Source organism: Physcomitrium patens, chromosome 3, assembly GCF_059467195.1.
Source record: "Physcomitrium patens ecotype Gransden chromosome 3, ASM5946719v1, whole genome shotgun sequence".
Classification (NCBI taxonomy): Eukaryota; Viridiplantae; Streptophyta; class Bryopsida; order Funariales; family Funariaceae; genus Physcomitrium; species Physcomitrium patens.
Window position 1 is genome coordinate 22,334,512 of NC_143412.1, and position 20,924 is coordinate 22,355,435.

The 20,924-nt window shown below is 40.9% G+C and overlaps 3 protein-coding genes across 5 annotated transcripts; 2 read left to right on the forward strand and 1 right to left on the reverse strand.

Moving 5' to 3' along the window:
* The first annotated feature begins 596 nt into the window (after positions 1-596).
* LOC112280539 (uncharacterized) lies at positions 597-4,214 on the forward strand. Its single transcript, XM_024516137.3, has 2 exons — positions 597-2,381; positions 2,504-4,214. The coding sequence occupies exons 1-2, from the start codon at positions 1,185-1,187 to the stop codon at positions 3,536-3,538; spliced, it is 2,232 nt and encodes a 743-aa protein (XP_024371905.1). The 5' UTR covers positions 597-1,184; the 3' UTR covers positions 3,539-4,214.
* Positions 4,215-6,969: 2,755 nt separating this feature from the next.
* On the reverse strand, positions 6,970-10,125 carry LOC112280324 (gibberellin 20 oxidase 1-D). 2 transcript variants are annotated; one of them, XM_090249238.1, is made up of 2 exons: positions 9,579-10,125; positions 6,970-8,985 (listed from the first exon to the last, which is right to left on the reverse strand). In XM_090249238.1, the coding sequence occupies exons 1-2, from the start codon at positions 9,735-9,737 to the stop codon at positions 7,924-7,926; spliced, it is 1,221 nt and encodes a 406-aa protein (XP_090105364.1). In that variant the 5' UTR covers positions 9,738-10,125; the 3' UTR covers positions 6,970-7,923. The 2 variants fall into 2 exon arrangements, with proteins under 2 accessions (XP_090105364.1, XP_024371460.1); XM_024515692.3 differs by lacking the exon at positions 9,579-10,125 and having other exon boundaries at positions 6,970-9,367.
* A 3,404-nt stretch (positions 10,126-13,529) lies between these two features.
* Positions 13,530-18,041, forward strand: LOC112279263 (short-chain dehydrogenase TIC 32, chloroplastic). Of its 2 annotated transcripts, XM_024513518.3 has the most exons (10): positions 13,530-13,671; positions 14,438-14,537; positions 15,124-15,271; positions 15,582-15,813; positions 16,015-16,094; positions 16,285-16,438; positions 16,765-16,843; positions 17,015-17,102; positions 17,374-17,420; positions 17,628-18,041. In XM_024513518.3, exons 2-10 carry the CDS (start codon positions 14,523-14,525, stop codon positions 17,793-17,795), a joined length of 1,011 nt encoding a protein of 336 aa, XP_024369286.1. In that variant the 5' UTR covers positions 13,530-13,671; positions 14,438-14,522; the 3' UTR covers positions 17,796-18,041. The 2 variants fall into 2 exon arrangements, with proteins under 2 accessions (XP_024369286.1, XP_024369287.1); XM_024513519.3 differs by lacking the exon at positions 14,438-14,537.
* The last annotated feature ends 2,883 nt before the right edge of the window (positions 18,042-20,924 follow it).

The following is a 20,924-nucleotide window of genomic DNA, read 5'->3' on the forward strand; positions in this document are numbered from 1 at the left end:
TATGAGCTTCGGAGCGCGGATTTATTTTTAGCAAAGATACACTCATAGCTCAGCAAATGAGTTGTGGATGTTGCTGCGGAGTCGTAACGGACCCCAGTTCTATCCAAGGGGCCATCGCTCAAGCTCCAGTGACTGCAGGCGAGCCATCGCTGGTGGGGTGGAGGTCTGGATGCCACAACTGCAGGAACCCACGTGCTCTTTTTTTTTTTTTTTTTTGTTTGTTTGTTTTTCACAAACAGGAATTATGCATATTTGTGAAAGCAGGTCTATTTTTCAATGTTTGTGTGCTTCAACAATTGTATAAACAAACATAAATTGCTGATCGTCTGAATAATCTTCTCGAAAAGAAAAATAAAACTAATTGAACCACGTCATTTAAATTCACGCTTGAAGATTGAAATAGTACTGGTTTTCCGTAAGCACACCAAAACCATCTCAAAACAAAAATTTACGATTTCAATTACTGATTATGCAAACAATCTAAATTTACAATAACTTTTCCTGGATAGTGCAATTGAGCTATGCTTGGCATCGCATCTTTCCAAAAATTTCCTAAAAGATTCGATCCTTCTCATAATCAATAACATGAATTATAAAGCAACCTTTACTTCTTAGTTTTCACTTAGTATTTCATTATTTTCTAGTTATGTCTCTGTGGACCACTTTCCAGATAGCCAATTATTCAGCCCTACTTCATTCTATGAAGGATTGGCACTCCCTGTTGATGTGGCTTGCAAGTTGTGCTGTCTGAAGCGCCAACTACGTAGGTCTGGGTCACAGACATCCCGGTTATTAGAGCAAATTTCGCGCGACAACAGTTCGCAGGAATCGATTCCATATGAGTCGTGTGTGGCGGGGTTGAGTGCACGAGGGAGGGAGAGAATCAGGTGTTACAGAGTTCCAAAAGGAGTAGCAGACTGTCGAGTGTGGAGAAGAATCCTGGATTGCAGCCGCAGGGAATGGGTCGGTGGCGAAGGTCGTGGAGGGACGATGCGCAGTCTGGAGGAGGAGGAGGATGCATCAAAGCGTGCCATCCTATCGCTATTCCCTAGATCCACAACGACGAATGCTAGTCGTGGGTAACAACAGGAACCTCAGTGAGACCTGGAGCAGCTGAGGCCAACCTAGTGCACTTGGAGGCGAGCTAGAAGTAGGAGGTGGTTGTAAGGGACGAAGAGCGCGAGATGGGTGCGACAGAGGAGGTGCGAAGCGTGGTTCCTACGTTGGAGAAAGCGCTGGAGAATGCCGAGCTCGAAGCCATCAGGACGAAGACATGTAACTTAGACCAGGTGTTGGTGTTGTCCGCGACTGACTGCCATCACCCGACTGTGGCCGCAGCGTGGCGAGACACCCTGCAGGTTTCGGGCGAAGCGGACATTCTGTTCCCTTCTCGCAGGGTCGCATCGCTCGTCGTCGAGAACTCCGTGGATCCCCAAGCAGTGGGTCACGCGCTCGTGCTTGCGTCCTGCGGGGGGTTCATCAATTGTGTGCGCCGCCTTCGGGATATCATGAGCGCCAACCACAGCCATGGCATGCTTGTGCCCCTATTCAATGCATACGCGTTTCTGAAGGCTTGTGAAAACGGCCACCAGGATGTTGTGCGGGAGCTCCTGCGGCCGAAGACCTCCGCGAGTACTGCTATCATGGGCTACATTATTGTGACGAGGTGGAAAGAGAAGGATTCGTCTTCGTATCCGTTCGTGAAGCAGACGCCCAACATTCCCAACAAGGAGTGGGTAACCAAGCTCATTTCCAGTAAGAATATGCTTCCTGCTGCAGCGCCCATCCTCCGAGCTGGTGGTTGGGACCTGAAGGGTATGCCGGGAGTTCCTGAGGAACTTCATGACTGCATCCGCGCTAGTTACAGTCTCTTCCTGCTTTGGCGTGCGGGAGTGGTCGCCGCCACAAGTTGTCATGTCGAGGTGTTCAAGGTCCTTCTCCGGCAACGCGCGTTGGAGAATACTATGCTGGCAGATTCCTTCCACGACACGTCAGTGCCGAAGAAGAGCTTCGATCATGACGGGAGGAGGATCATCAGCGAACGCGCGAGGATGGACACGCTCATGTACCAGCTGGTCGAAGAGTTGAGCACGAAGAACTATAATGACGGGATCTTGTATGCTTTGTGGGCTCACATTCAGCGTGGGGGACGAGACTCTCCTCGCCCCGAGGTGAGCAGGCCACGGTGTGTTGCACAGGCGGCAAACGGCGTCTGGGAGATGCAGTTGGAAGTGCCCCAGTTGATGATGCCCGTGGAGCATGCCTTGCAGGAGGAAGAACCGCTCCGGCGCTACAAGCAGCTCACGCAGCTCTTCAGCCAACGCGCTAAGGTCAACATTCAGCTCACTTCGACTATTGAGTCTCTCCCCAATTGCCTCCAGGTACACTCTCTCTTTCTCGTTCTCGCTTATATTCATGAAGATTCTGTGATTAGCCCTCGAGGAAATTCTGTTAGGCCTTTGGATTGACTGGAAATGGGCGTTTCTGTGATAAATTTACGCAGGTTGTGGTTGGAATTAAGCACGTGAGGTTCAAGGTGGAGAACGCACGCTTCGACAATGAGTGCATGGGCCATTTTCCGAGCATGATCACCTTGTCCGTGACGCCGATGACGAATGAGGGAACTGGAGTTACAATGACGCACTCGTCTTCTAACATCATTGTGAAGATTGGAAAAATGGAGAGAATACAGCTCGGATCGAATGCCGGTGACGGTGCCAATCGAGGTTTGAGTGGCGGTATTGGCGCGGCGGCCTCCGTTGGTGTGACGTCCACTATGAAGAACAAGCCGTGGCGGTTCGAGCAGCTCCCATTGAAGGATGAGCGAGGGGGTAGCTTTGTGTGGACACTGCAATCAATGAAAGGTGTTCTATTCGACCGGTCGAACCCCATGCGCATGGCAGAGCGGAACTCCAAGTGGAGGTTCGGGCGAAGGATGCCCAGCAACCCCCTGGACGAGCTTCCCTTTACAAGCGAGGGTGGTGTCATCTTCACCAGCGCCGAGTTCGACGACACCATGATGTGGCGCTTCCCGAAGCACATGGAGGGGTGCAAGATGCGTTGGAGCATTGAAGGTCAAATACACTCCACTTTCACTACCACCCGCTACTTCGAGACGCGGATGGCTACCTTTTGTGGCGACATCGAGGAGCCGCTCAAGCCCCTCGAGGTGAAGGACAAGAATGGGATACCTAAGAATAAGATAGGGGAGAAGGGGGAGAAACCTCCTAAGGCTGATAAGGGTGAGGAGAAACCTCCAAAGAATGACAAGCAAGACAAAGGTGACCATAAGTCAAAGCAAGACAAGGACAATAGCAAGGAATCGTCACCTGAAACCTTACCGACCATCAATCCAACGCTCTATACCACTGACGCTGAGTACCTAGAGTTTCTGGAATTCAAGAGGTTCAGGGAGGGAATGAGGAACAAAACTGTGAATGCAAAGTGGACCGACGAGCTTGGGAAATCCAAGGAGATCGTGGGTTTTGTCGTGCCAGAGCTGGACCAATTTGGCAACCAAGATGCGATTGAGATATAACCCCGGCGGCGATCGGCGTTCAGTCATGGGCGTGGGGCAGATCACACTTCAGATGAGAGTGCGTCAGACACCGCTGACGACGAATACTTCGACAGTGGGGACACTACCTCCCGGGTTGAGAGTGCGGAGGCTCCACGAAGATTGATAACAGGGTTGTCGGTGAGGACTCGCACCGGAACGTCGGCAGACGTCGGCAGATGATCCACCACTCCACTCCATCTGCGACCGTCTTTCGCGTGTATATGTGTAGAGTATGTCAGGAGAGCAGCAGCAGCTGCAGCCATGATGTCCATCTCGAAGCCATTTGTTGGACAATTCTAACGACTCGGGAAGCTAGCAACAGGACCCTGTATTATCCATTTTGCCGTGGTCTTCGCGTTCGGACTCTTGTGTCTAGTCCGTGGCCCTCGATGCCGAATCCCTGGCCACCGACAGACGTAGCTGATTCTAGACACGCATTCGATGTGTCCTCGTTTATTTGTTTCAACTATCAGAAGTGAGCGGAACCACTCCAGGCAGTGTCGATCTCTGGGTCGCTTTAATGTTCCTTGACTCATTCTTTAGTCCTTTTGATGCAATGCTCCCTTCCAAACCTGTTCATATTCATCAATTTATATCCACCATCTTTGAGGTTTCGACCAATGGTGGGTGTCCTGGTTTCCTCTTTTGCTTCAAAGCCTGCATTCGACTTCACCTTGAAATCTAAACGACCATCCTTTTCAGTAAATAAGAAACTTGCATGAAAACTCGTAGTACACAGTGTGACTCTTTCCTGTAAATGATCTTTAGTTGCCCGTAATCTGGATCACTGAATCATTGATACTATCTACTGAAAAGAAAGTATTCATCTGCAATGAGTAAAGCTGACGAATTAGCATATAAACGACATGAACACACATGCCTGTATTCGGATGAACAGCTCTACTTCTATTGTCAGCATGTGGTTTTTTCTCTTCGTTGAGACCACAAGAGAATGTGTAGATAATATAGTTGGCGGTCATGCACCTCATGAAATGAGGATTATCAGCAGAGAGAAAGAGTTGTGATGAAAAATACGCAGAAAAATCTCTGATTGGTAAATGATTAAATACTCTGAAGTATTATCATTTTGCGCGCTGAAAGGATAATGGTTATAATCAGTCTGACTATTACGTCCAGTTAACACTCAAACAGAGTCTTTCTACTCCACCTAAAAACCTAACTTCTTTTTTCTTCTTCTGCATTTTTTTTTTTTTTTTTTTTTTTTTTCCACACTAATATATTAAGCTAGAACAAAACATGTACTCATAGACAGCAACCAATTTGCATCTCACCTTCAAACATCTTCTCTTCTTTGCATGATTTACTCTACTTGACGTCTTCCTTAACTATTATGATTTCGTTTGGTTTGTCCTTTTTGGTGTACATTTGTATTGTAGTTAGTATATTATAAATCTATCACAACATTATGTGCAGATTTTTCATTTTTATTTTTCCCTCTTCGAATGAAAATTATGGTGTTATGGTATTTCACTTTTTCTTTAAACAGATTGGCCAAAGTTCACAGACATGCAAAAACATATCAAAACTAACACGTGAATACTTTGTAGATATGTATTAAAAATTATATATTATTCACAATTATTAAAAATAGTAATAATATTCATACAAGAGATTGTTTCCAGATTATTTCTTTTAAAATTTTAAATACTCTCATCTAACTTATATAAGGACACATAGCGTTTTGTCCGCAAATAAGAAATAAAATCCTTTCATAAAGGGACAGTTGTATGATCCTAATTGAGAACTGGAGTTGTAAAGATACACCTTCATGGCACAAGATGTTGATCACACCAAACAAGCATCAAGTTTGAACTTGGGTAACTAAAGATTACATATTTTTACTGATTTGTCAAACCTTCCAAAATTGTTGACATATCTTCCTATGCACTATCGCCTTTGTGCTATTTTCCCTTGGGCTTGAGCTACTCTCATTATTCTTCCCTTGATCTGGGATCAACACATGCCAGTTGAAAATCCTGATGTCACCCAATAAACCACCCAATCCGTTTACAAAAAATATAAAAAGTTTCCATCACAGTAAATGCACGGAAAACTGCTAGTTTTACCCCACCAACAACAGACGAGCAGCAAAGGAAGCATCGAAGGGCTGGGCGTGGAAGTGGATAACGTTTTTTAGACGATTCGCACACTGTCCTGCATCTGCCCATTTCACATTTGGGGACGGCGAGGGAATCTCCCACTGCAGACACGCGACGCTCACCCACCCGCATTTGTTTTGGGGCCTAACTGCAGTTCACGCTTGGAGTTCGCCACACTTGCCATGAAAAGACAGTACCATTGCAGTGTAGTAGCCATGGGATCCCCCACTGGAGGAGAAAGATCAGGGTGGATGTGTCGTGATTGGTGGATTGAAGTTCGGGGAGGAACATCATGGTGTAGACGGATTGGTGGTAGACTTGAAAGCAATGGGTGGGCAATCACTGGCCGGCATTGTTGATTCCAATCACGGCTGCTCACACTTCGAACAAAGGGCATCGACTGATCGTTGGCTTGTGGCGTCCGAGTGCATGCGCCATCTCCGAAATTTGACTAAAAATAGGGTGGATCTTTGATTATCCCACAGAGTTCGCAAGAATCATGCCGCTGAACAGTAGTGTCATGGCGCCGGTTCTTGTGTGTGCTAGAACACACCAAGAGTGAGAAGTGTTTCCTAGCTTGCTTTCTGAGTGTGCATTTAGCTCTTCAGATCACGGTAGTTTACACAAACAGATTCAGACAGAAGCACATGCAGGTTTTTTGTAGCTTTCTAACTAAATTGCATTTCGCTAGAACTGAGATGTATCGTGTTGTGCAGATAAGATTGTTGGCGTGTAGTGGCGAGTTGGAAGTATTCACTGACGAAAAAGCGCATCACCGAAATACACTGATTTCAAACTTTCCAATTGTACAATTTTCCAGAAGAGCGACAGATGGACAGATGCCAAAACTGAGCCGTTTCATTTCCAAAGTTGGAATCACACGGAGCTGGGTACAATAAAGACGAAATGTTACAAGGATCTTATTTTTACAGCTTTCCAGTCAAAGCAGAGTGATGGTATGTACTGAACAGTCCTCAGCTGCCACGGAATGTAATAGAAAATATACGATAAAAGGTAGACTCTTCAAATTCGATGACGAAGGAGGATGTCGACCTCAACAGCAAGTGCAAACCGCAGAAATCGATGTGGTAATCAACACTTATTGGCAGCACCAATGCGACTCACCACCAATAACAATAAAATTCCGTCGCTGATGGGCCGGAATCAATCAATCGTTCTAGTATTCTGAAAGAAACACTCAATTTTATTGACAGAGGGAACCTGATCTGTACCTGCACACAAACAGCCTGAGGTAATGAAAGTACTATCTGATAATTGATACTCTTAAGCTGCATGTAACCTATGTAGATTTTTTGTTTATTCGTTTCAGGAACCGTGCTCAGCACATAGAAGCTTCCAAGCGAACAGGTAATGTCTTGAAGCGAATCTAGCGGATGCACAGACATCCAGAGATTGCTCCTACGGCTTTCACAAATTGCTACAGTATTTCAAACAAAAACTGTTGGTTCATGATTTCGAAATCATTCAAAACTAACATTCTAAACCATGGTTACCGTATTCTAATTCCTTGTAAATACTCATCCTCCTAAAACCTGCAAGAGTAACATAAATCGATGGAGGCGCAGTCCAGATAGGAAATTCGACACAGTAGCCTGGAACTAAGATGAATCCTAAGATCCACCGCTCTGGCCTACGCTAGTATCTGAGCTAAGAAAGCGTGGATAGCACAGAAATCCTCGCGTTAATCTATCATAACACGAAATAAAAAATAGATGAAGACAAAAAATTAAAAAATTAAACAAAAATAAAAAGCGCAGTGGTCACTGTGGGTGTGAAGACCAAATAGCTAGACAAACACAGAAGATGAAACAGAGATGAGACCTTTACAACCACGACCGAGTTTTGGAAGACTGATTGATGGAGAATGGAAACGAAAAAGAAAGAGAAAAAGAAAGAGAAGTAGAAAAGCTGTATTTGATGGGAGAGAAAAGAGATAGTTTGATGGAACCCTTTCTGACCCAAAAAAATAATTTGTGCATATTGTAAACAGGCTCATGGTTCAGTTCACTTCAAAATCGTCAGAATTGCTCCCGGGGCCTCCATGTTACATGCAGGAGGGTTTCAGTGCATGGGACAAACTCGCCGCTGAGCGCACTTTGGCACGCTCAAGCTGGTCAGAAAATAAGCGGGGCAGAACGTCGCCCTAAACGTGGTAGTAGCTAGTGAAGAAATGTACAAGGATAGTCGTCCCCTATTCAAATTAACGGGGGCGAGCTATCAGGCTCAGAGTGCAAAGCCTTCAACCCATCGCTCATTCTTGCCTTTCTCAAAATTTTGCCTCTTCAAGAAATTCAGGTACTCCGCCCACGTGAAGCTTTTGTAGCGTCGCTTCCCATCTGCTTGGATTATCGCATCAGGAGCAGTTATCACGGTCTCTAAAGGAGGAGCGTAGAAAAATACTAGAGAAAGACGCGGGACTTTGTCGTTCAGGACAGCTCTGTGCTCCACGCTCTTGAATCGTCCATTGGTCCACGCCTGGAGATTGTCTCCGACATTGACGACATACGCGCCTCGTCGAGGCTTGACAGTAATCCATTTGCCGTCCTTGCACACTTGCAATCCCCCCACTTGACACTGGTGCAACAGAGTGAGGGTGTAGGGATCGGTGTGCGCGCCCAAACCGAGGGTGAGATCTGGGGTTGGACAAGCAGGGTAATAATTCAAACGCGCAATGGAATGACTAGGATTCATATGCTTGCTAAAAGTATCAGGAGACAGGCCTAACCCCAGAGCGCACAACTCCAGGGTAAGCTTAGCCAACTTCTCTGCCCCTGAGCAGAAGGATTCCACAGCTGTTTGGAAATCTTGGAATGCTTGGCCTTCTAGTAATCGCTGCGCCTGCTCTCGGAGATTGGACTTGGGAGACCAGCTGCACTGAAACCGCTCGATCCAGGGGCGACCCGCGTACTTGTACCCAGTGGTGTTCAACCCGTAGCCATATACATTGCTCGCGTTGGCAGTCTCAAGAGTCATGGCGCGCTGCTTGTGCTCCATAGGGAGCTCAAAGAAGCGTCGGGTTTGCATCTGCACCTCGTCAAGCTCAGCAACGGGGATGCCATGGTTTATGAGCTGGAAAAACCCCCATTCTGAGCAGGCAGCCGCGATCCGCTTCGCTAGCCTCAACTTCGTCGCCTCAGATCCACCTTGCAAGCCGGACAAGTCGATGACAGGCAGCTCCCGATCGCGTCGATAATCATTGTGAGGGATTGTCGGTCGTTCCTCCTCCGGCCACACGAAATCCGCCAAATCCTGAGAGCTTTGACTGAGAAGCGATTGCAAGCTACTCTGCGCAGCGGGCGTGATGGAAGCGGCCCGGATAAGAGAAAATGGATTCGGCGGTTGATTAGTCGCCATGATAAACTCACCCCAACACTAAACAACCCAAGGAACAGAGAGCTCACAAAAACCTCTTCTCTCCTCAAAATCTCACACAAAATCCTTCCAACAACTACCACTACTCCGCTTCTTTCTCTCGTGAAGCCGTGCCCAGTGACACCATTCACTTGCAATCTCATAAACCCAGCACCCCAACTCTGTCACTCAAATCCAAACTCAAAATCTTTCACTAAAAAAGTAGCTCTGGTCATTTATAACCTGCCGGAAAGCCCATCCACCATAACCGATTCACGCAAACCTACACAGCACTTCGGCGCTACACATCGAGCTCCCAACATTTCTACAAAAGGAAAGTCACAGCAGAATCTCTCTAATGTATATGTATATATATATATATATATATATATATGTGCGTGTGTGTGTGTGTGTGTGTTTGTGTGTATCTGTGTTTATATTTATATATATATATATATATATATGAAATAAAAGTAATAAAAACGAAAAAAGAACAAGAATAAGAAAGAGTCCCAAGCGTTGAACACCTGCAGCAACCGACTCGGCCAAGTTGCTCCCCCACAGCATCCAATCGATTTGAACCAATTTTTCTGGCCCCACCCACTAACTCTCCTCGATTTCCTCCCTCCCTGCTCTAAATATGATCCATGAACTGACTCAAGGGATTCACAGGACAGCGCCACCATAAACCAGTGTGAACGATGTGCCCTTAATCATCAAGTAGTAATCTCAGCATTCAAACGGACTTCCAGACAATCAAATATCCACCCACACAATAATCAGCAATGAGTCCCCTTAAAATGCGTAGTCAGCGAGTTGCGTTTCTAGTCACCGCTCCGACCACCACACACCACATCCGCAACCAATTAGCACGAGAATAAAACCACCACTGATCCTCTGCAAGTATTTCCCCCCAGATACCGCCTCTCGCCTTTGCGCCCGTTGTCGACTAGAGCATCGCAACCGCAACTTGCCTCCTCCGCTATTCCAAGGTTCTCCGAAAGTGTTCCGAGGCCAAATCCGTAAAAATCCTCTGCAATCCTTTTAATCAGAGGGAACCCCAAAAGCAGTAGCTGCTGCTACTGCAACAGCGGGTGGGGGGGTTGCAGTAAGTCACACACTTGCAAAGCAGTAGGCAGGGCAACTAAAACTAGATCCCCGTCGCGCTACGCAACAACAGAAGGATGAGGGGAGAACGACGAAGACCAAGACGACGACGAAGACGACGAAGACCTACCCCGTGTCCACATTGGCAGCATCTTCTCGGTGCCCCATTGGCGTTTTGCTCCGTCACCGTCCTGGAGTTCGTCCGTCCGTCGGCGGCACATTGACGAGGTACACGCCGGACTTTCGTCCTCACCCTCCGTCCTCGTTCGTTCGTTCCGGCTTCGCCGACGGATTTTGCGGCGGGCTGGGTCGTGGGGCTGTGTTTGCTGCTGCTGCGTTGGGGTCTTGAGCCACCAAGCAAACAGAATCCCTGGCGGGGCATTTCCATTGGCCCGTCCCCCTCCCGGCCCCCCCCGTCCGGTCTCCCTTTCCTTTGCTTTGAGAATGCACTAGGAAACTCCAGCCAAGGGTTATCCACCACTAACTTGCCTTGTCCCGAGTTTGGGATTGTGCAGGCACTCCCTGTGTGTGTTGTTGCTTTGGGACCATAGCTCCCCCTTTTACTTTCCTCCCTCTTTTACTTTTTTATTCCTTCCTACCTCAAGGTTCCTTTTTGCTTGTCTTGCCTTTGTTGTGTTTTGCACCCTTTGCCATTCTTCGATGTTGTTTTCCTCGTTTGAATATGCTTTGTAAGGGGATGACATAAAGCTACATTCTAGTAGTTGTTTTGGATCCACTTTGTTTGGTCTAAAGATATCTTTTTATTGTTGTCTTGGTGGTGTTTTCCCCCCGTAGTTTCAAACTCAAACTACCCTCCTCTGCTGGTTTCTTATTCTTAGACAGTCTGCAAAGTTACAGTAATTGTGTTTTACAGTGTTGTATTTGACTCCATTATATTATTATTCCCTTTATTTTTTGGATATACAATCATTTGCATATACATATGCAAATGTATATTCAATCATTTGAAAATTGTCTATTTCAATATTCAATCATTTGAAAATTGTCTAGAGATTAGTTTTTTAGAGTCCAAGAGAAGTCATTCTATCTACATATATAGCAAAATAAAATATTGTCAATATGTCCATTTTTATACTTGATTTGTACCATATTATTTAATTTTTTTAATTTATTTAAAAAATTATATATATATATATATATATATATATGTATATATAGTATTATTAATGCCACTACAATTTTTTCTGTTGACACCACAATTTGCCATCCACTTGATGCATGGTCCTTCACAATCTTGTGCACTTCTCTAAAACTCTCTTCTCATATACTCCCCTAATATGTTTTTCTCGTATGTAATGAGTCCATTGCTCTCTTCACAATTCTTGCATGACGTTTTTTTTTTTTTTTTTTTTTTTTTCTTCTTCATCATGGAGCTTAACACTGCTAGTACCTTTGATTGTCTATGAGCAAACGGCATGCTTGATTACAGGCTATGTGATTATGATAAAACATTCAACACCTCTTGCAATCACCTTTAGATTAGGCATTAATTGTAGCCCATATTATTGGTAGCTAGCAAATAGATTCATGCAAGATTATGTGGGTTGTAGTGGCAATAACAATATCTTATATAGATGCACATATATTTATAAAATTTAATTACTTTGAATTCTTTGAGCTTTGTTCTTATAAATTTTATTTTTATTTATTGTATGAAAATTCTTCAAATATATAAGAAATAGAACTTTATTAATGGAAAATATTATATATATATATGGTTTTTCTATTGCCAATACAACTTATTTTTATTAACTTTTTGACAAATATTTTTATTAAAACTAAATTTATTTGCTATATAATTTTAATAAATTAAAATGAAATAAAATAGAAATTCAAAAAAATCAAAGAAATATATCAATTGGATAGCAATCTGTGGTGGCAATTACAAAAACTATGATGACATGTAATGAATGGTAGATTGTGGTGACTGTGGTGAGATTAACAACACCCTTTATTACATTATAAATTAGAGAGAGACTAGAGTGAAGGACAAACTACGAAGACATTAAGGTAGGATATAAATAAATTTTTTTGTCAACTACAAATTCATATATACTTGATTTTGAATTTGCATGAAATCACCTGGAGTACACACAAATCTAACATGTCTCCTAAGTGAAAGAGGCCGCTCATGCAAGAATGAGGTTCAAAGTAGTAAATGCTTCCAAATCTACCTGAAACTTCTCACACTCTTCACAAACCAGTTAATCCATACCCCTCTCAGTGAACCGCATTACACAGAGTGCATTTAGGAAGGCCAGTTTAATCAATGTATTGTGTCATCACAGAGACCGCAATGCACTTGCAGGAGGATTATACCAAAACAATTGTGTGCGAAACATCCATGGAAACATGCCAATGCAACCCCGCTCCCCACAAAGATGCAACATTGAGAGAGGGACGTGCAGTATCAAGCTCTATCCATCTGCATGCACTCGCATCAAAGTTGCAGCAAAGCTGCTTCAAAACACAGTGAAGTTGTAGCCATTTGCTGCACAAACGCAGAGCAGTCAAGTCTGGGATACAAACTAGAAGAGAGAGAGAGGGGGGGGGGGGGGGGGGGGGAGGGGGGGGTAGTGTAACGTTTCCTGCACTAAGATCTTAATGTCTGAGTTTCACCGTAGAAGAGTGATTGACATGGTGTCAACGTACCCAACTGGAGATTCATTTCTTCAGCACCTTGATAATCACCGTTGAGCTCAATAGATAAATAAAAGCGATTTCCACTGGCATGTGATTCCAACTGTTGTGCAACACCGTCGCTTCCGAGCCTGCCACAGCCTGGAAAAAAACAGTACCCTTCGACAGGCTTTCTAATGCTAGAACCTGGCATCCAACACTGATTGAGTGAATATTCTCACGCTTGTTTTTCTGCGTTATCCTCTAGGTCATGTTGAAATGAATGTGAAAGACAAAGATTTGGAGCAGGAAACTTTCGGTGTCCATTCAAGCACATGAATCTGTTTGCCAATGCATCAGTTAATAGACAGGTTGCTTCTACCTGCACAGGAATCTATTCACGTACTGCATGCAACGAGGTGACAAAGTTGGTAAACCTGTCAAACCCAGAAACCAACTTCACCATCAGGCACCTCGAGCTCGCAAGAGGCTCCCTTGGATTCGAGAGCAAGGTAACGGTGGAGGATGAGTGGAGAGTGGGACCTGGAGACTTTGTGGAGAAAAAGCGGCTGGCGGAAGGGAAATGAGAAAAGCACAAAGGGATTATAGGTGGCGCTCAAACCAACCACCAACTAGTACCCCCTCATGCTTTCCACGCCTACAGTTATCTTCGCTGTCCATGGCGCAGTTTTATTTCATGAAAAACTCTATGTGATCTTGTCACTCTCTGCTCCTGCACTGTTCTCTACTGCTCTACTTCCTCGCTGGCTTGTTCAAGTTGGTGCATTTCGGGGTTCGTTTGCAATTGCGGATATTTGTTGCGTTTCGAGGTGAATCGGTCGCCGCTGTCTTACAATCTGCGGCAGTGACTACGTGAGTATACCTGTAATTTTTTTTTTTTTCTTGGTACTACTTCGTTTTCTCTATGGTGTTTATCTTGACATTTCCTTGGATTCAGTCGTTCAGTGGGGTTGTGTCGTCAGATAGTGGCGCTAAGCTTTTGAGTGGAGCAAGTGTTGTGCTGGCAATGTTGATATGGTTAGTGTAGTGCTGATTTATCCTTGTTTCTTTTGATTGGATTTAGCTGTAGCGTTTGGTGTTATGTGTGAGTTGGAGGATAAGGTTGGAATGAGTTTAGCGGAAGTGTTTGGCAATGTTCTGGGGGATTTAGCTGGTTCCAAATGTGATAGCAGGAGCTAGGATGGGCATGCTTGTTGAATTATTGCCTTCCAGCACTGATTTAGTCTCCTTGGCTAACAGACCGCCTAGTTGTTGAGTCTTCGGGTTCTCCTTGCTCACCAAATCGCAAGATTTGACATTGAGCAATGTCTCTATTACAGAGAATCTTGAATTACGGAATTGGATTTCCATGTATCTAGCATGGATGACCACCTTACCTGTCATCGAGAACACACAATCAGTACACGCAATCAGTAACAGGAGTAGCTATGATGACCTGAACTGACTAGAATCATGGCGAGTAGTTATTTGTTTGGTTGTGTTTTTCATTGTTAGAAAAAATTGGTACAGTCGTAGTGCGAGACGATTCTAAGGTCTCGCGCCTACAGTATTTTCTTCTTTGTTTCTACAGAATTTTGTAGAATTGAACAGAGAATTCTGTCGAATGGTTTTGTTTTAGACGTCGGAATATTCTCACTTCGAAGTAAATACAACTGTTGAGGATAGTTCTTTCATCCAATCTCATTTACAGCAAGCTTGAGGACATGAACACGAAGTTGGTATGAACTTCTCCTGCTAAAAATTCCTCTGTAAGAAACTGATTGTACCCATGAGAGACTGTTTTTTGAGATCTGGTATGAGTGACAAGTGATAGTGATGTGTCTTAATCTTGAAGTTATCGCAATATTGGTTTCATGGTGCTCAATGGTGTCGATATCATGCCTTTGCTTCAATGGGAATGATCAGTGCCGATATATACTTATATAATATATAATCTTAGATAAATCTGTTGCTGAACAGAAGACATGAATTACCCCATTCACCCTTCAAAATATTTTGGCAACGTGGTTTTCTTTTGCCAAAAGAGAACCAGTCATATTCTTTGTCCGTTTCCGAGGATAAACCAAGTTGCCTGGACAGTTAGTAAGTGGAATGGTTCTGAAGTAAGACGCTGGTCAGCATGAAGCATTTGATCCAACAAATTACGTCTAGTTCTTAGTGGAAACTCTCTCAAAGGCTTAGCATTATTGAATTGTTTTCTTATTTTGCATTGATTTTTGAAATCTGTTTTGGTTTCGCATTTTTACTGATCTACTGATCCAGTGATTCTCCTTAATGTTGATCGACCATGTTGATATTCGGCAGGAAACAGGACGAAAACAGCTGAACGCAATGGGTAGCATTTGGAAATACCTCTCAGGAGCTGCTGGCCCAAGCGGCTTTGGATCGAAATCTACCGCTGAAGATGTTACTGCTGATGTTGACCTCACCTCCAAGACCATCATCATAAGCGGTACTCATCCCACGCTAAAAATATGTACTGGTAATGTGTTTGCAGACAGATTGAGGATTTAAGGTTAGGTTAGGTTAGGATGATAACGGCAAGCTGAGTGGCCTTTCGAGGTGAACCTCTGGAAATGTTTTTAGTTGCTTCAAGTTTGAGATAGTTAGGTTTCATATATATCAAATGTGTCTGGACTTAATAATGACAATACTCGACGGAAGTAAAACAATTTCAGCAGCCAGTGCTCTGAAATTGGTGGAGTGCGAGCTAACTCACCTCTTTAGTTATCTCATTCACCAAATGAAATCTGTTTCTACAGGAGCAACATCAGGGATTGGGAAAGAATCAGCAAGAGTGTTAGCCATGAAAGGGGCTCACGTAATTATGGCCATTCGAAACTTGAAAACTGGTGAGGAAGTAAAGTCAGAGATTACACGGGACGTCCCTAAAGCACGGGTGGAGCTTATGAAGCTTGACCTTTCTTCTTTAGCATCAGTCCGGCAATTTTCTGATGAGTTCAACAATCGAAAGCTTCCTCTCAATGTTCTCATGTACGGGATTCCATGCCATCTTGTTTGTGTAATGTTGATTTATTGACAGAAGAATGCACACGGTCATGTGAAATCAAATTGATGTGTAGTAAATATAATACAATGGTAAAATCATCATACTCGAACCATATTTTTCTAATGTTGTGAGCCTATATTTGAATGAAATCTAATACATGCTTTCGTTGAAGCGAATCTTTACAGAAACAATGCAGGTTTCATGTCAAGAACTTTTGAGAAGTCAGAAGACGGTTTGGAGAAGGTTTTTGCCACGAACCATATCGGTTAGTGCACAGAGGTTTTCCTATTACGCCTTGTTCTTAAGTCTTCCATTTTGCTCTGGACACTTCGGTTACTGAGAATTTTCACCATGGAGACCATAGAAAGGCAAGGATGTCAATCAAGTAAGTACGAATAGTTCATGGTTGATTTTAGATGGGAACTGAAAAATTGTTGTTGTGTCCATGGTTGCAGGCACGTTCCTACTGACGAAACTTCTACTGGACAAACTGAAAACTACTGCTAAGGAGACTGGAGCAGAAGGTCGTATTGTAAATGTTTCATCCGAGGCTCACAAGTATGGCTACAAGGGGGGACTTGTGCTTGACAAGCTTAACGATTCAACAAGGTATTTTAATATGATGTTTTAGTGCGACTCTGTTTTTTCATTTTGGATCGTGGTTTTTTAACGAAGAAGTCAAGGTATAGAAGAGCTAATTTTGCCCCTCAACTCTTTTTAAGACGCTGTATGTCTAGATGTTTCTGCTGTGGACAACACTTAATTCCTTTGCCTCGGGATTCTTCTTGAATTCTAGTCTTCAAAAACTTCGGTAATTTTATTGCTCTTTTTCTTAATTGAACTAAAATTTTAAATTATTACTTAATATGTCTCCAAATTAGAGGATCTAATCACTTTGGATATTCGAAATCTGAACACTATTGAATTGAGTGCAGCTATGATGGAAAGTGTGCTTACGGGCAGTCTAAGTTGGCGAATATTCTGCATGCGAGGGAGCTCGCAAAGCGATTAAAGGTATGTCCTGTTCCAAGATTCCAAAACCCTTTTTTGGAAAGCACCAAGGATTGATGGTATGAGGAAACATGCTTTTCTTCTCAATGTGAAATTAAGGAAATGTAAAACGAAACGAGTTTCTTAACAGAAAGAGAGTCCTCGTAGTTTTATATCTGTATTGTGCTTGTACAGGAAGAAGGAGCTAACGTGACCGCTAATTCAGTACATCCTGGCGTTATGGATACGAATTTCGGCAAGGGACAAAGCGTCTTTTTTAGTGGTAAAGCTTTCAACCATTTTAATGTTGACTATTGTTAAGGAAAACCTCATCTGTAGGCCTTGAATCACTTATTTTCCAGTCCCAGTAAATACATCCTCAAGCAGCTCGTCATTTCCCTACATGTGTTTGATATGTCTAATGTTCTACCTAAACTAAGGTCAAAATATTTAATTTTTGTTGCTTAACTGATCGACAAATTAGTGTCATTACATGACATTGACACTGGCCACAGCCTCACTTGACTTTCATCTTTGTTTGATTCTCTCTGCAGGGATAGCTTTATCCCTCGTAAAATTCTTATTAAAAACAGTGCCTCAGGTAAGAAACTAGGCTACACCATTCCGAGTTTTGGAATTAGCAAGGGGCACATGTTTATTGCACATTGAACAAGTCTGAGGTGTGTTGCGACTTCGTTAGAGGATTGACTTGATCTTGTTTCGCCCTTGCTAGGGTCTGATTATTTCTTTTACTTTAACGATGGGCTGGGTTTGGCTAATATAATTACATCGTTTACATGGATAATAGGGAGCTGCAACTACCTGTTACGTTGCCACAAGCCCAAAGGTGAATGGGATCTCTGGAATGTATTTCAAAGACTGCAACTTAAATCCTTACGTGTCGGAACCTGCCAGAGATCCGGAGCTGGCAAGGAAGTTGTGGGAGTTTAGCGAGGAATTTGTCTCAAAACATTGAGTCTATAAGAAAGAGATTACGCAATCTTGTGTGAAGGGGTTTACTGTAGATGCTGAAGTCTTGGCATTTTTTGGTCTGTATACCCGTTTTTCTGTAGCTATACATAAAAATTACGTTGTGTCAAGATTTAGTCCCATACACAGTTTTTCGTAACATTTTTGTAAAAAATGTTTTATCATTTCTTTGCACTACTAAAAGGTTCTCGTGTGGTAAATAACTTATCAATTTAACGTCACTTTGTTACTATTTTCCGGCCTGTGAATTATGCATCTATTTGTGCAACCACGTTTGAACGTTTAGAAGAGGAAGTAACCAGGAGAGTGAAAAAGTATTAATATCACTAGTTCTGAGATGTTCGACAGATTTTTGACTAGATAGTTTGTCCTGTAAATACCATATAGAAAAATCTATTCAAATAGAAGTATACTTTTTTATGGCAATTATTGATGTTTTTCAAGTCTTTAGTGCCCTGAAGGTACAAGCCAATTAAACAAATGATGGTGGTGTGTTGCACAAGGAGACAACTTACCTCTAATTCTTGTATTTAAATTGTTACAAGAATTTTATTTGTCCTTCTTTCTTTCACTAATTGCTACTTTGTATATTGATTCAGTTTTCTCATTGGTGCATTCCATTAAAATTGTACTCAATTTAAGTCCCTCTTTAAAACATAAATTAAGATTTTTTTAATACACAAGATAATAATTTTAAATATCATATATATATATATATATATATATACATATATTTTTTCCTTTTTCTTAATAATAATGTCAATGATTTCAATAAGGTTATAAAAAAATTAAAATTTTTTTAGTTATCTCTTCTCTACCTCTTAGATAACTTGGAGATTTGGTAATATAAGAAGTTGATCATTATTAAAAGTTGTTAATAATTTTTTTTTCTAAATTTTTATATAAAAATTAATTTCTCTTATTTCAAAAAAATGATTTATAAAGAAAAGTTAAAATATTACTTTTGTAAGTTGATATCAAGGATAAAAATTCAAAGAATGTAAATAAATAAGTGAAATATTTCTTAAAGAAATATGAAAAAAAAGAAATAAGTAAATACATATATTCAAGAAGAAACTATAATGGCTATTGCCAAAAGATAAGAAAACTAGAGACTCTTGAAACTAGACTAAAAGCAAGAAAGAAGTTGACAAGAATAAAAAAAAGCCTCATTCTTGCCTTTATATATATTATTTAACTAGGAGCTACATAGCAACGTTCTATAAGACCTCCAACATGTGTCTAACTTGTAAGATAAGTTTTCTATATGTATACTTTTATATTATAGGTTGTCTTATTTGAAAATGCACCCGACACTTGATTGTGGAAGGTGAAGTTTTGTTTTACAAGTATTCAAGATATCCTAACAGGTTTCACTCTTATACAAAGAATGTAATTTGAATTTCAATTCAAAAGTACTTAAAGCCAATACAAAGTGCTCAAAAATACTCTTCTTAGTAACTTCAACCATACACAAACTCTAATTACCTTATTACTTTCATAATTAGGTAATTTCAATTTTTCTTTGCAAGATTGATGGTTATGAGAGTTTTTGGATTATGGTATTGGATAATTAAAATTTAGGATTAGTAATGGTTTTTGCAATCTTACAATATCTACTAGCTTAATTGAAGTAAAAATTAGTGAAAGTGATTTGAATTTAGAATTTTATACATCAACTAATTTTTTTTAAAAATTACTAGTTTAACAAGTAGAAATTGCTATTGGAATATCAACATTTGGATTGGAGAAAGAAGGCGACTAACATTTGAGTAGTTGAGGATTTTTTTTTTTTTTTTTTTTTTTTTTTTTTTTTTCAAATTGGTGAAGTAATTTTCTTCAAATTTTGTGTATTTTTTAATTACTTACAAAATAAGATATGAGTGAAATTTTAGTTAAGATCAATAAATCAATTGATATTTATTGAGGTTTTTAAATCTTATTCAATTACATTAAAATTTGGTTAATTTTTGGTTAGGATTGATTTAAGATTTCATTAAAATTTTATTAGGATTTGTTCAAGATTTGATAAAGGTTGATTTAAGATTTAATTAGGATTTAGGATTTATTTAGGATTTTATTAAGATTTTACTAAGATTTATTTAGGATTTCATTAAAGTTTATTGATGATTATTTTAAGATTTAATTAAGATTTCATTAGAATTGATTTGAGATTTCATTAAGATTTATTGAAGATTATGTTAAAATTTGATTAATATTAATTTGTAGTTTTTATTTTTAATATTTCTTTAAGATGTCTTTGGTATTTTTTTAGATTTTTTTTATTATATATGTATTTCTTTAAGATTAATTTATGATTTTTGTATATTTTTTTAAAAAAATTTTGAGATTTTTAAAAAAATTTGATTAAAATTTGATTAATATTATTACAATTTAATTGGAGTTTGGTTAGAATATCAAAAAAAGACTATTATATTTGGAATAAATTTTCTTAATACCTTATGTATTCCATTCATCCTATAAGCTACAGAATTTGTAGCCCCTTGTGGCAATGTACACATTTTGACCAATCCTAATGGTGTCTTTATAGTTGTCAAATCCATGTTTTGAATTGCTTATTGAAATTGATTATAACCTAAATAAAGAGCACCGATTGAATAGATAGCTCTTCCAACAAATGCCTCTATAAATTTATACATAATTGGACTTGAATCTATATTTCTAATAGTCACTTTATTCACAGTTTGCATATCTTATATGAATTTCATTGTTCCATTTTTCTTTGGCAGTATAAATCATCAATTAGAATAAGGTGCTATAAATGGTTTTAAATTTTATATTTTAATTTTTTCATTAAATAAATCTATTAGCTTAGATAAATATGCTATCTATACTAAAATTGGTTATAAATTCCATGGTTCATGAGGAATAGTAAAAATAACCATAAGTGCTACAATACTTGGATCAACATATCCAATTTCATATGCCTTAAATGCAAAAGCCTTTCCATGTCGTCCAAACATATCTTTAAAACACTTTTCTTCATATTTTGTCAAAAATACATTACATCCAACATTTAATCCATCTAATGTAGCATCCATAAATTCATGCCCTATCTTCCTGGAATCCCTTAAATTTGGTTGTGCAGATGCTC

Bases quoted from the DNA above. Each gene is read 5' to 3' on its own strand.
- LOC112280324 (XM_090249238.1), bottom strand. From the start codon at position 9,737: ATGGTGGCGCTGTCCTGTGAATCCCTTGAGTCAGTTCATGGATCATAT. The intron at 8,986-9,578 runs GTGTTCAACGCT...CCCGCTGCGCAG, and splicing joins GGCCGAGTCGGTTGCTGCAG to AGTAGCTTGCAATCGCTTCT.
- LOC112280539 (XM_024516137.3), top strand. From the start codon at position 1,185: ATGGGTGCGACAGAGGAGGTGCGAAGCGTGGTTCCTACGTTGGAGAAA. The intron at 2,382-2,503 runs GTACACTCTCTC...AAATTTACGCAG, and splicing joins CTCTCCCCAATTGCCTCCAG to GTTGTGGTTGGAATTAAGCA.
- LOC112279263 (XM_024513518.3), top strand. The intron at 16,095-16,284 runs GTTAGTGCACAG...CCATGGTTGCAG, and splicing joins TTTTGCCACGAACCATATCG to GCACGTTCCTACTGACGAAA. The intron at 17,421-17,627 runs GTAAGAAACTAG...CATGGATAATAG, and splicing joins TATTAAAAACAGTGCCTCAG to GGAGCTGCAACTACCTGTTA.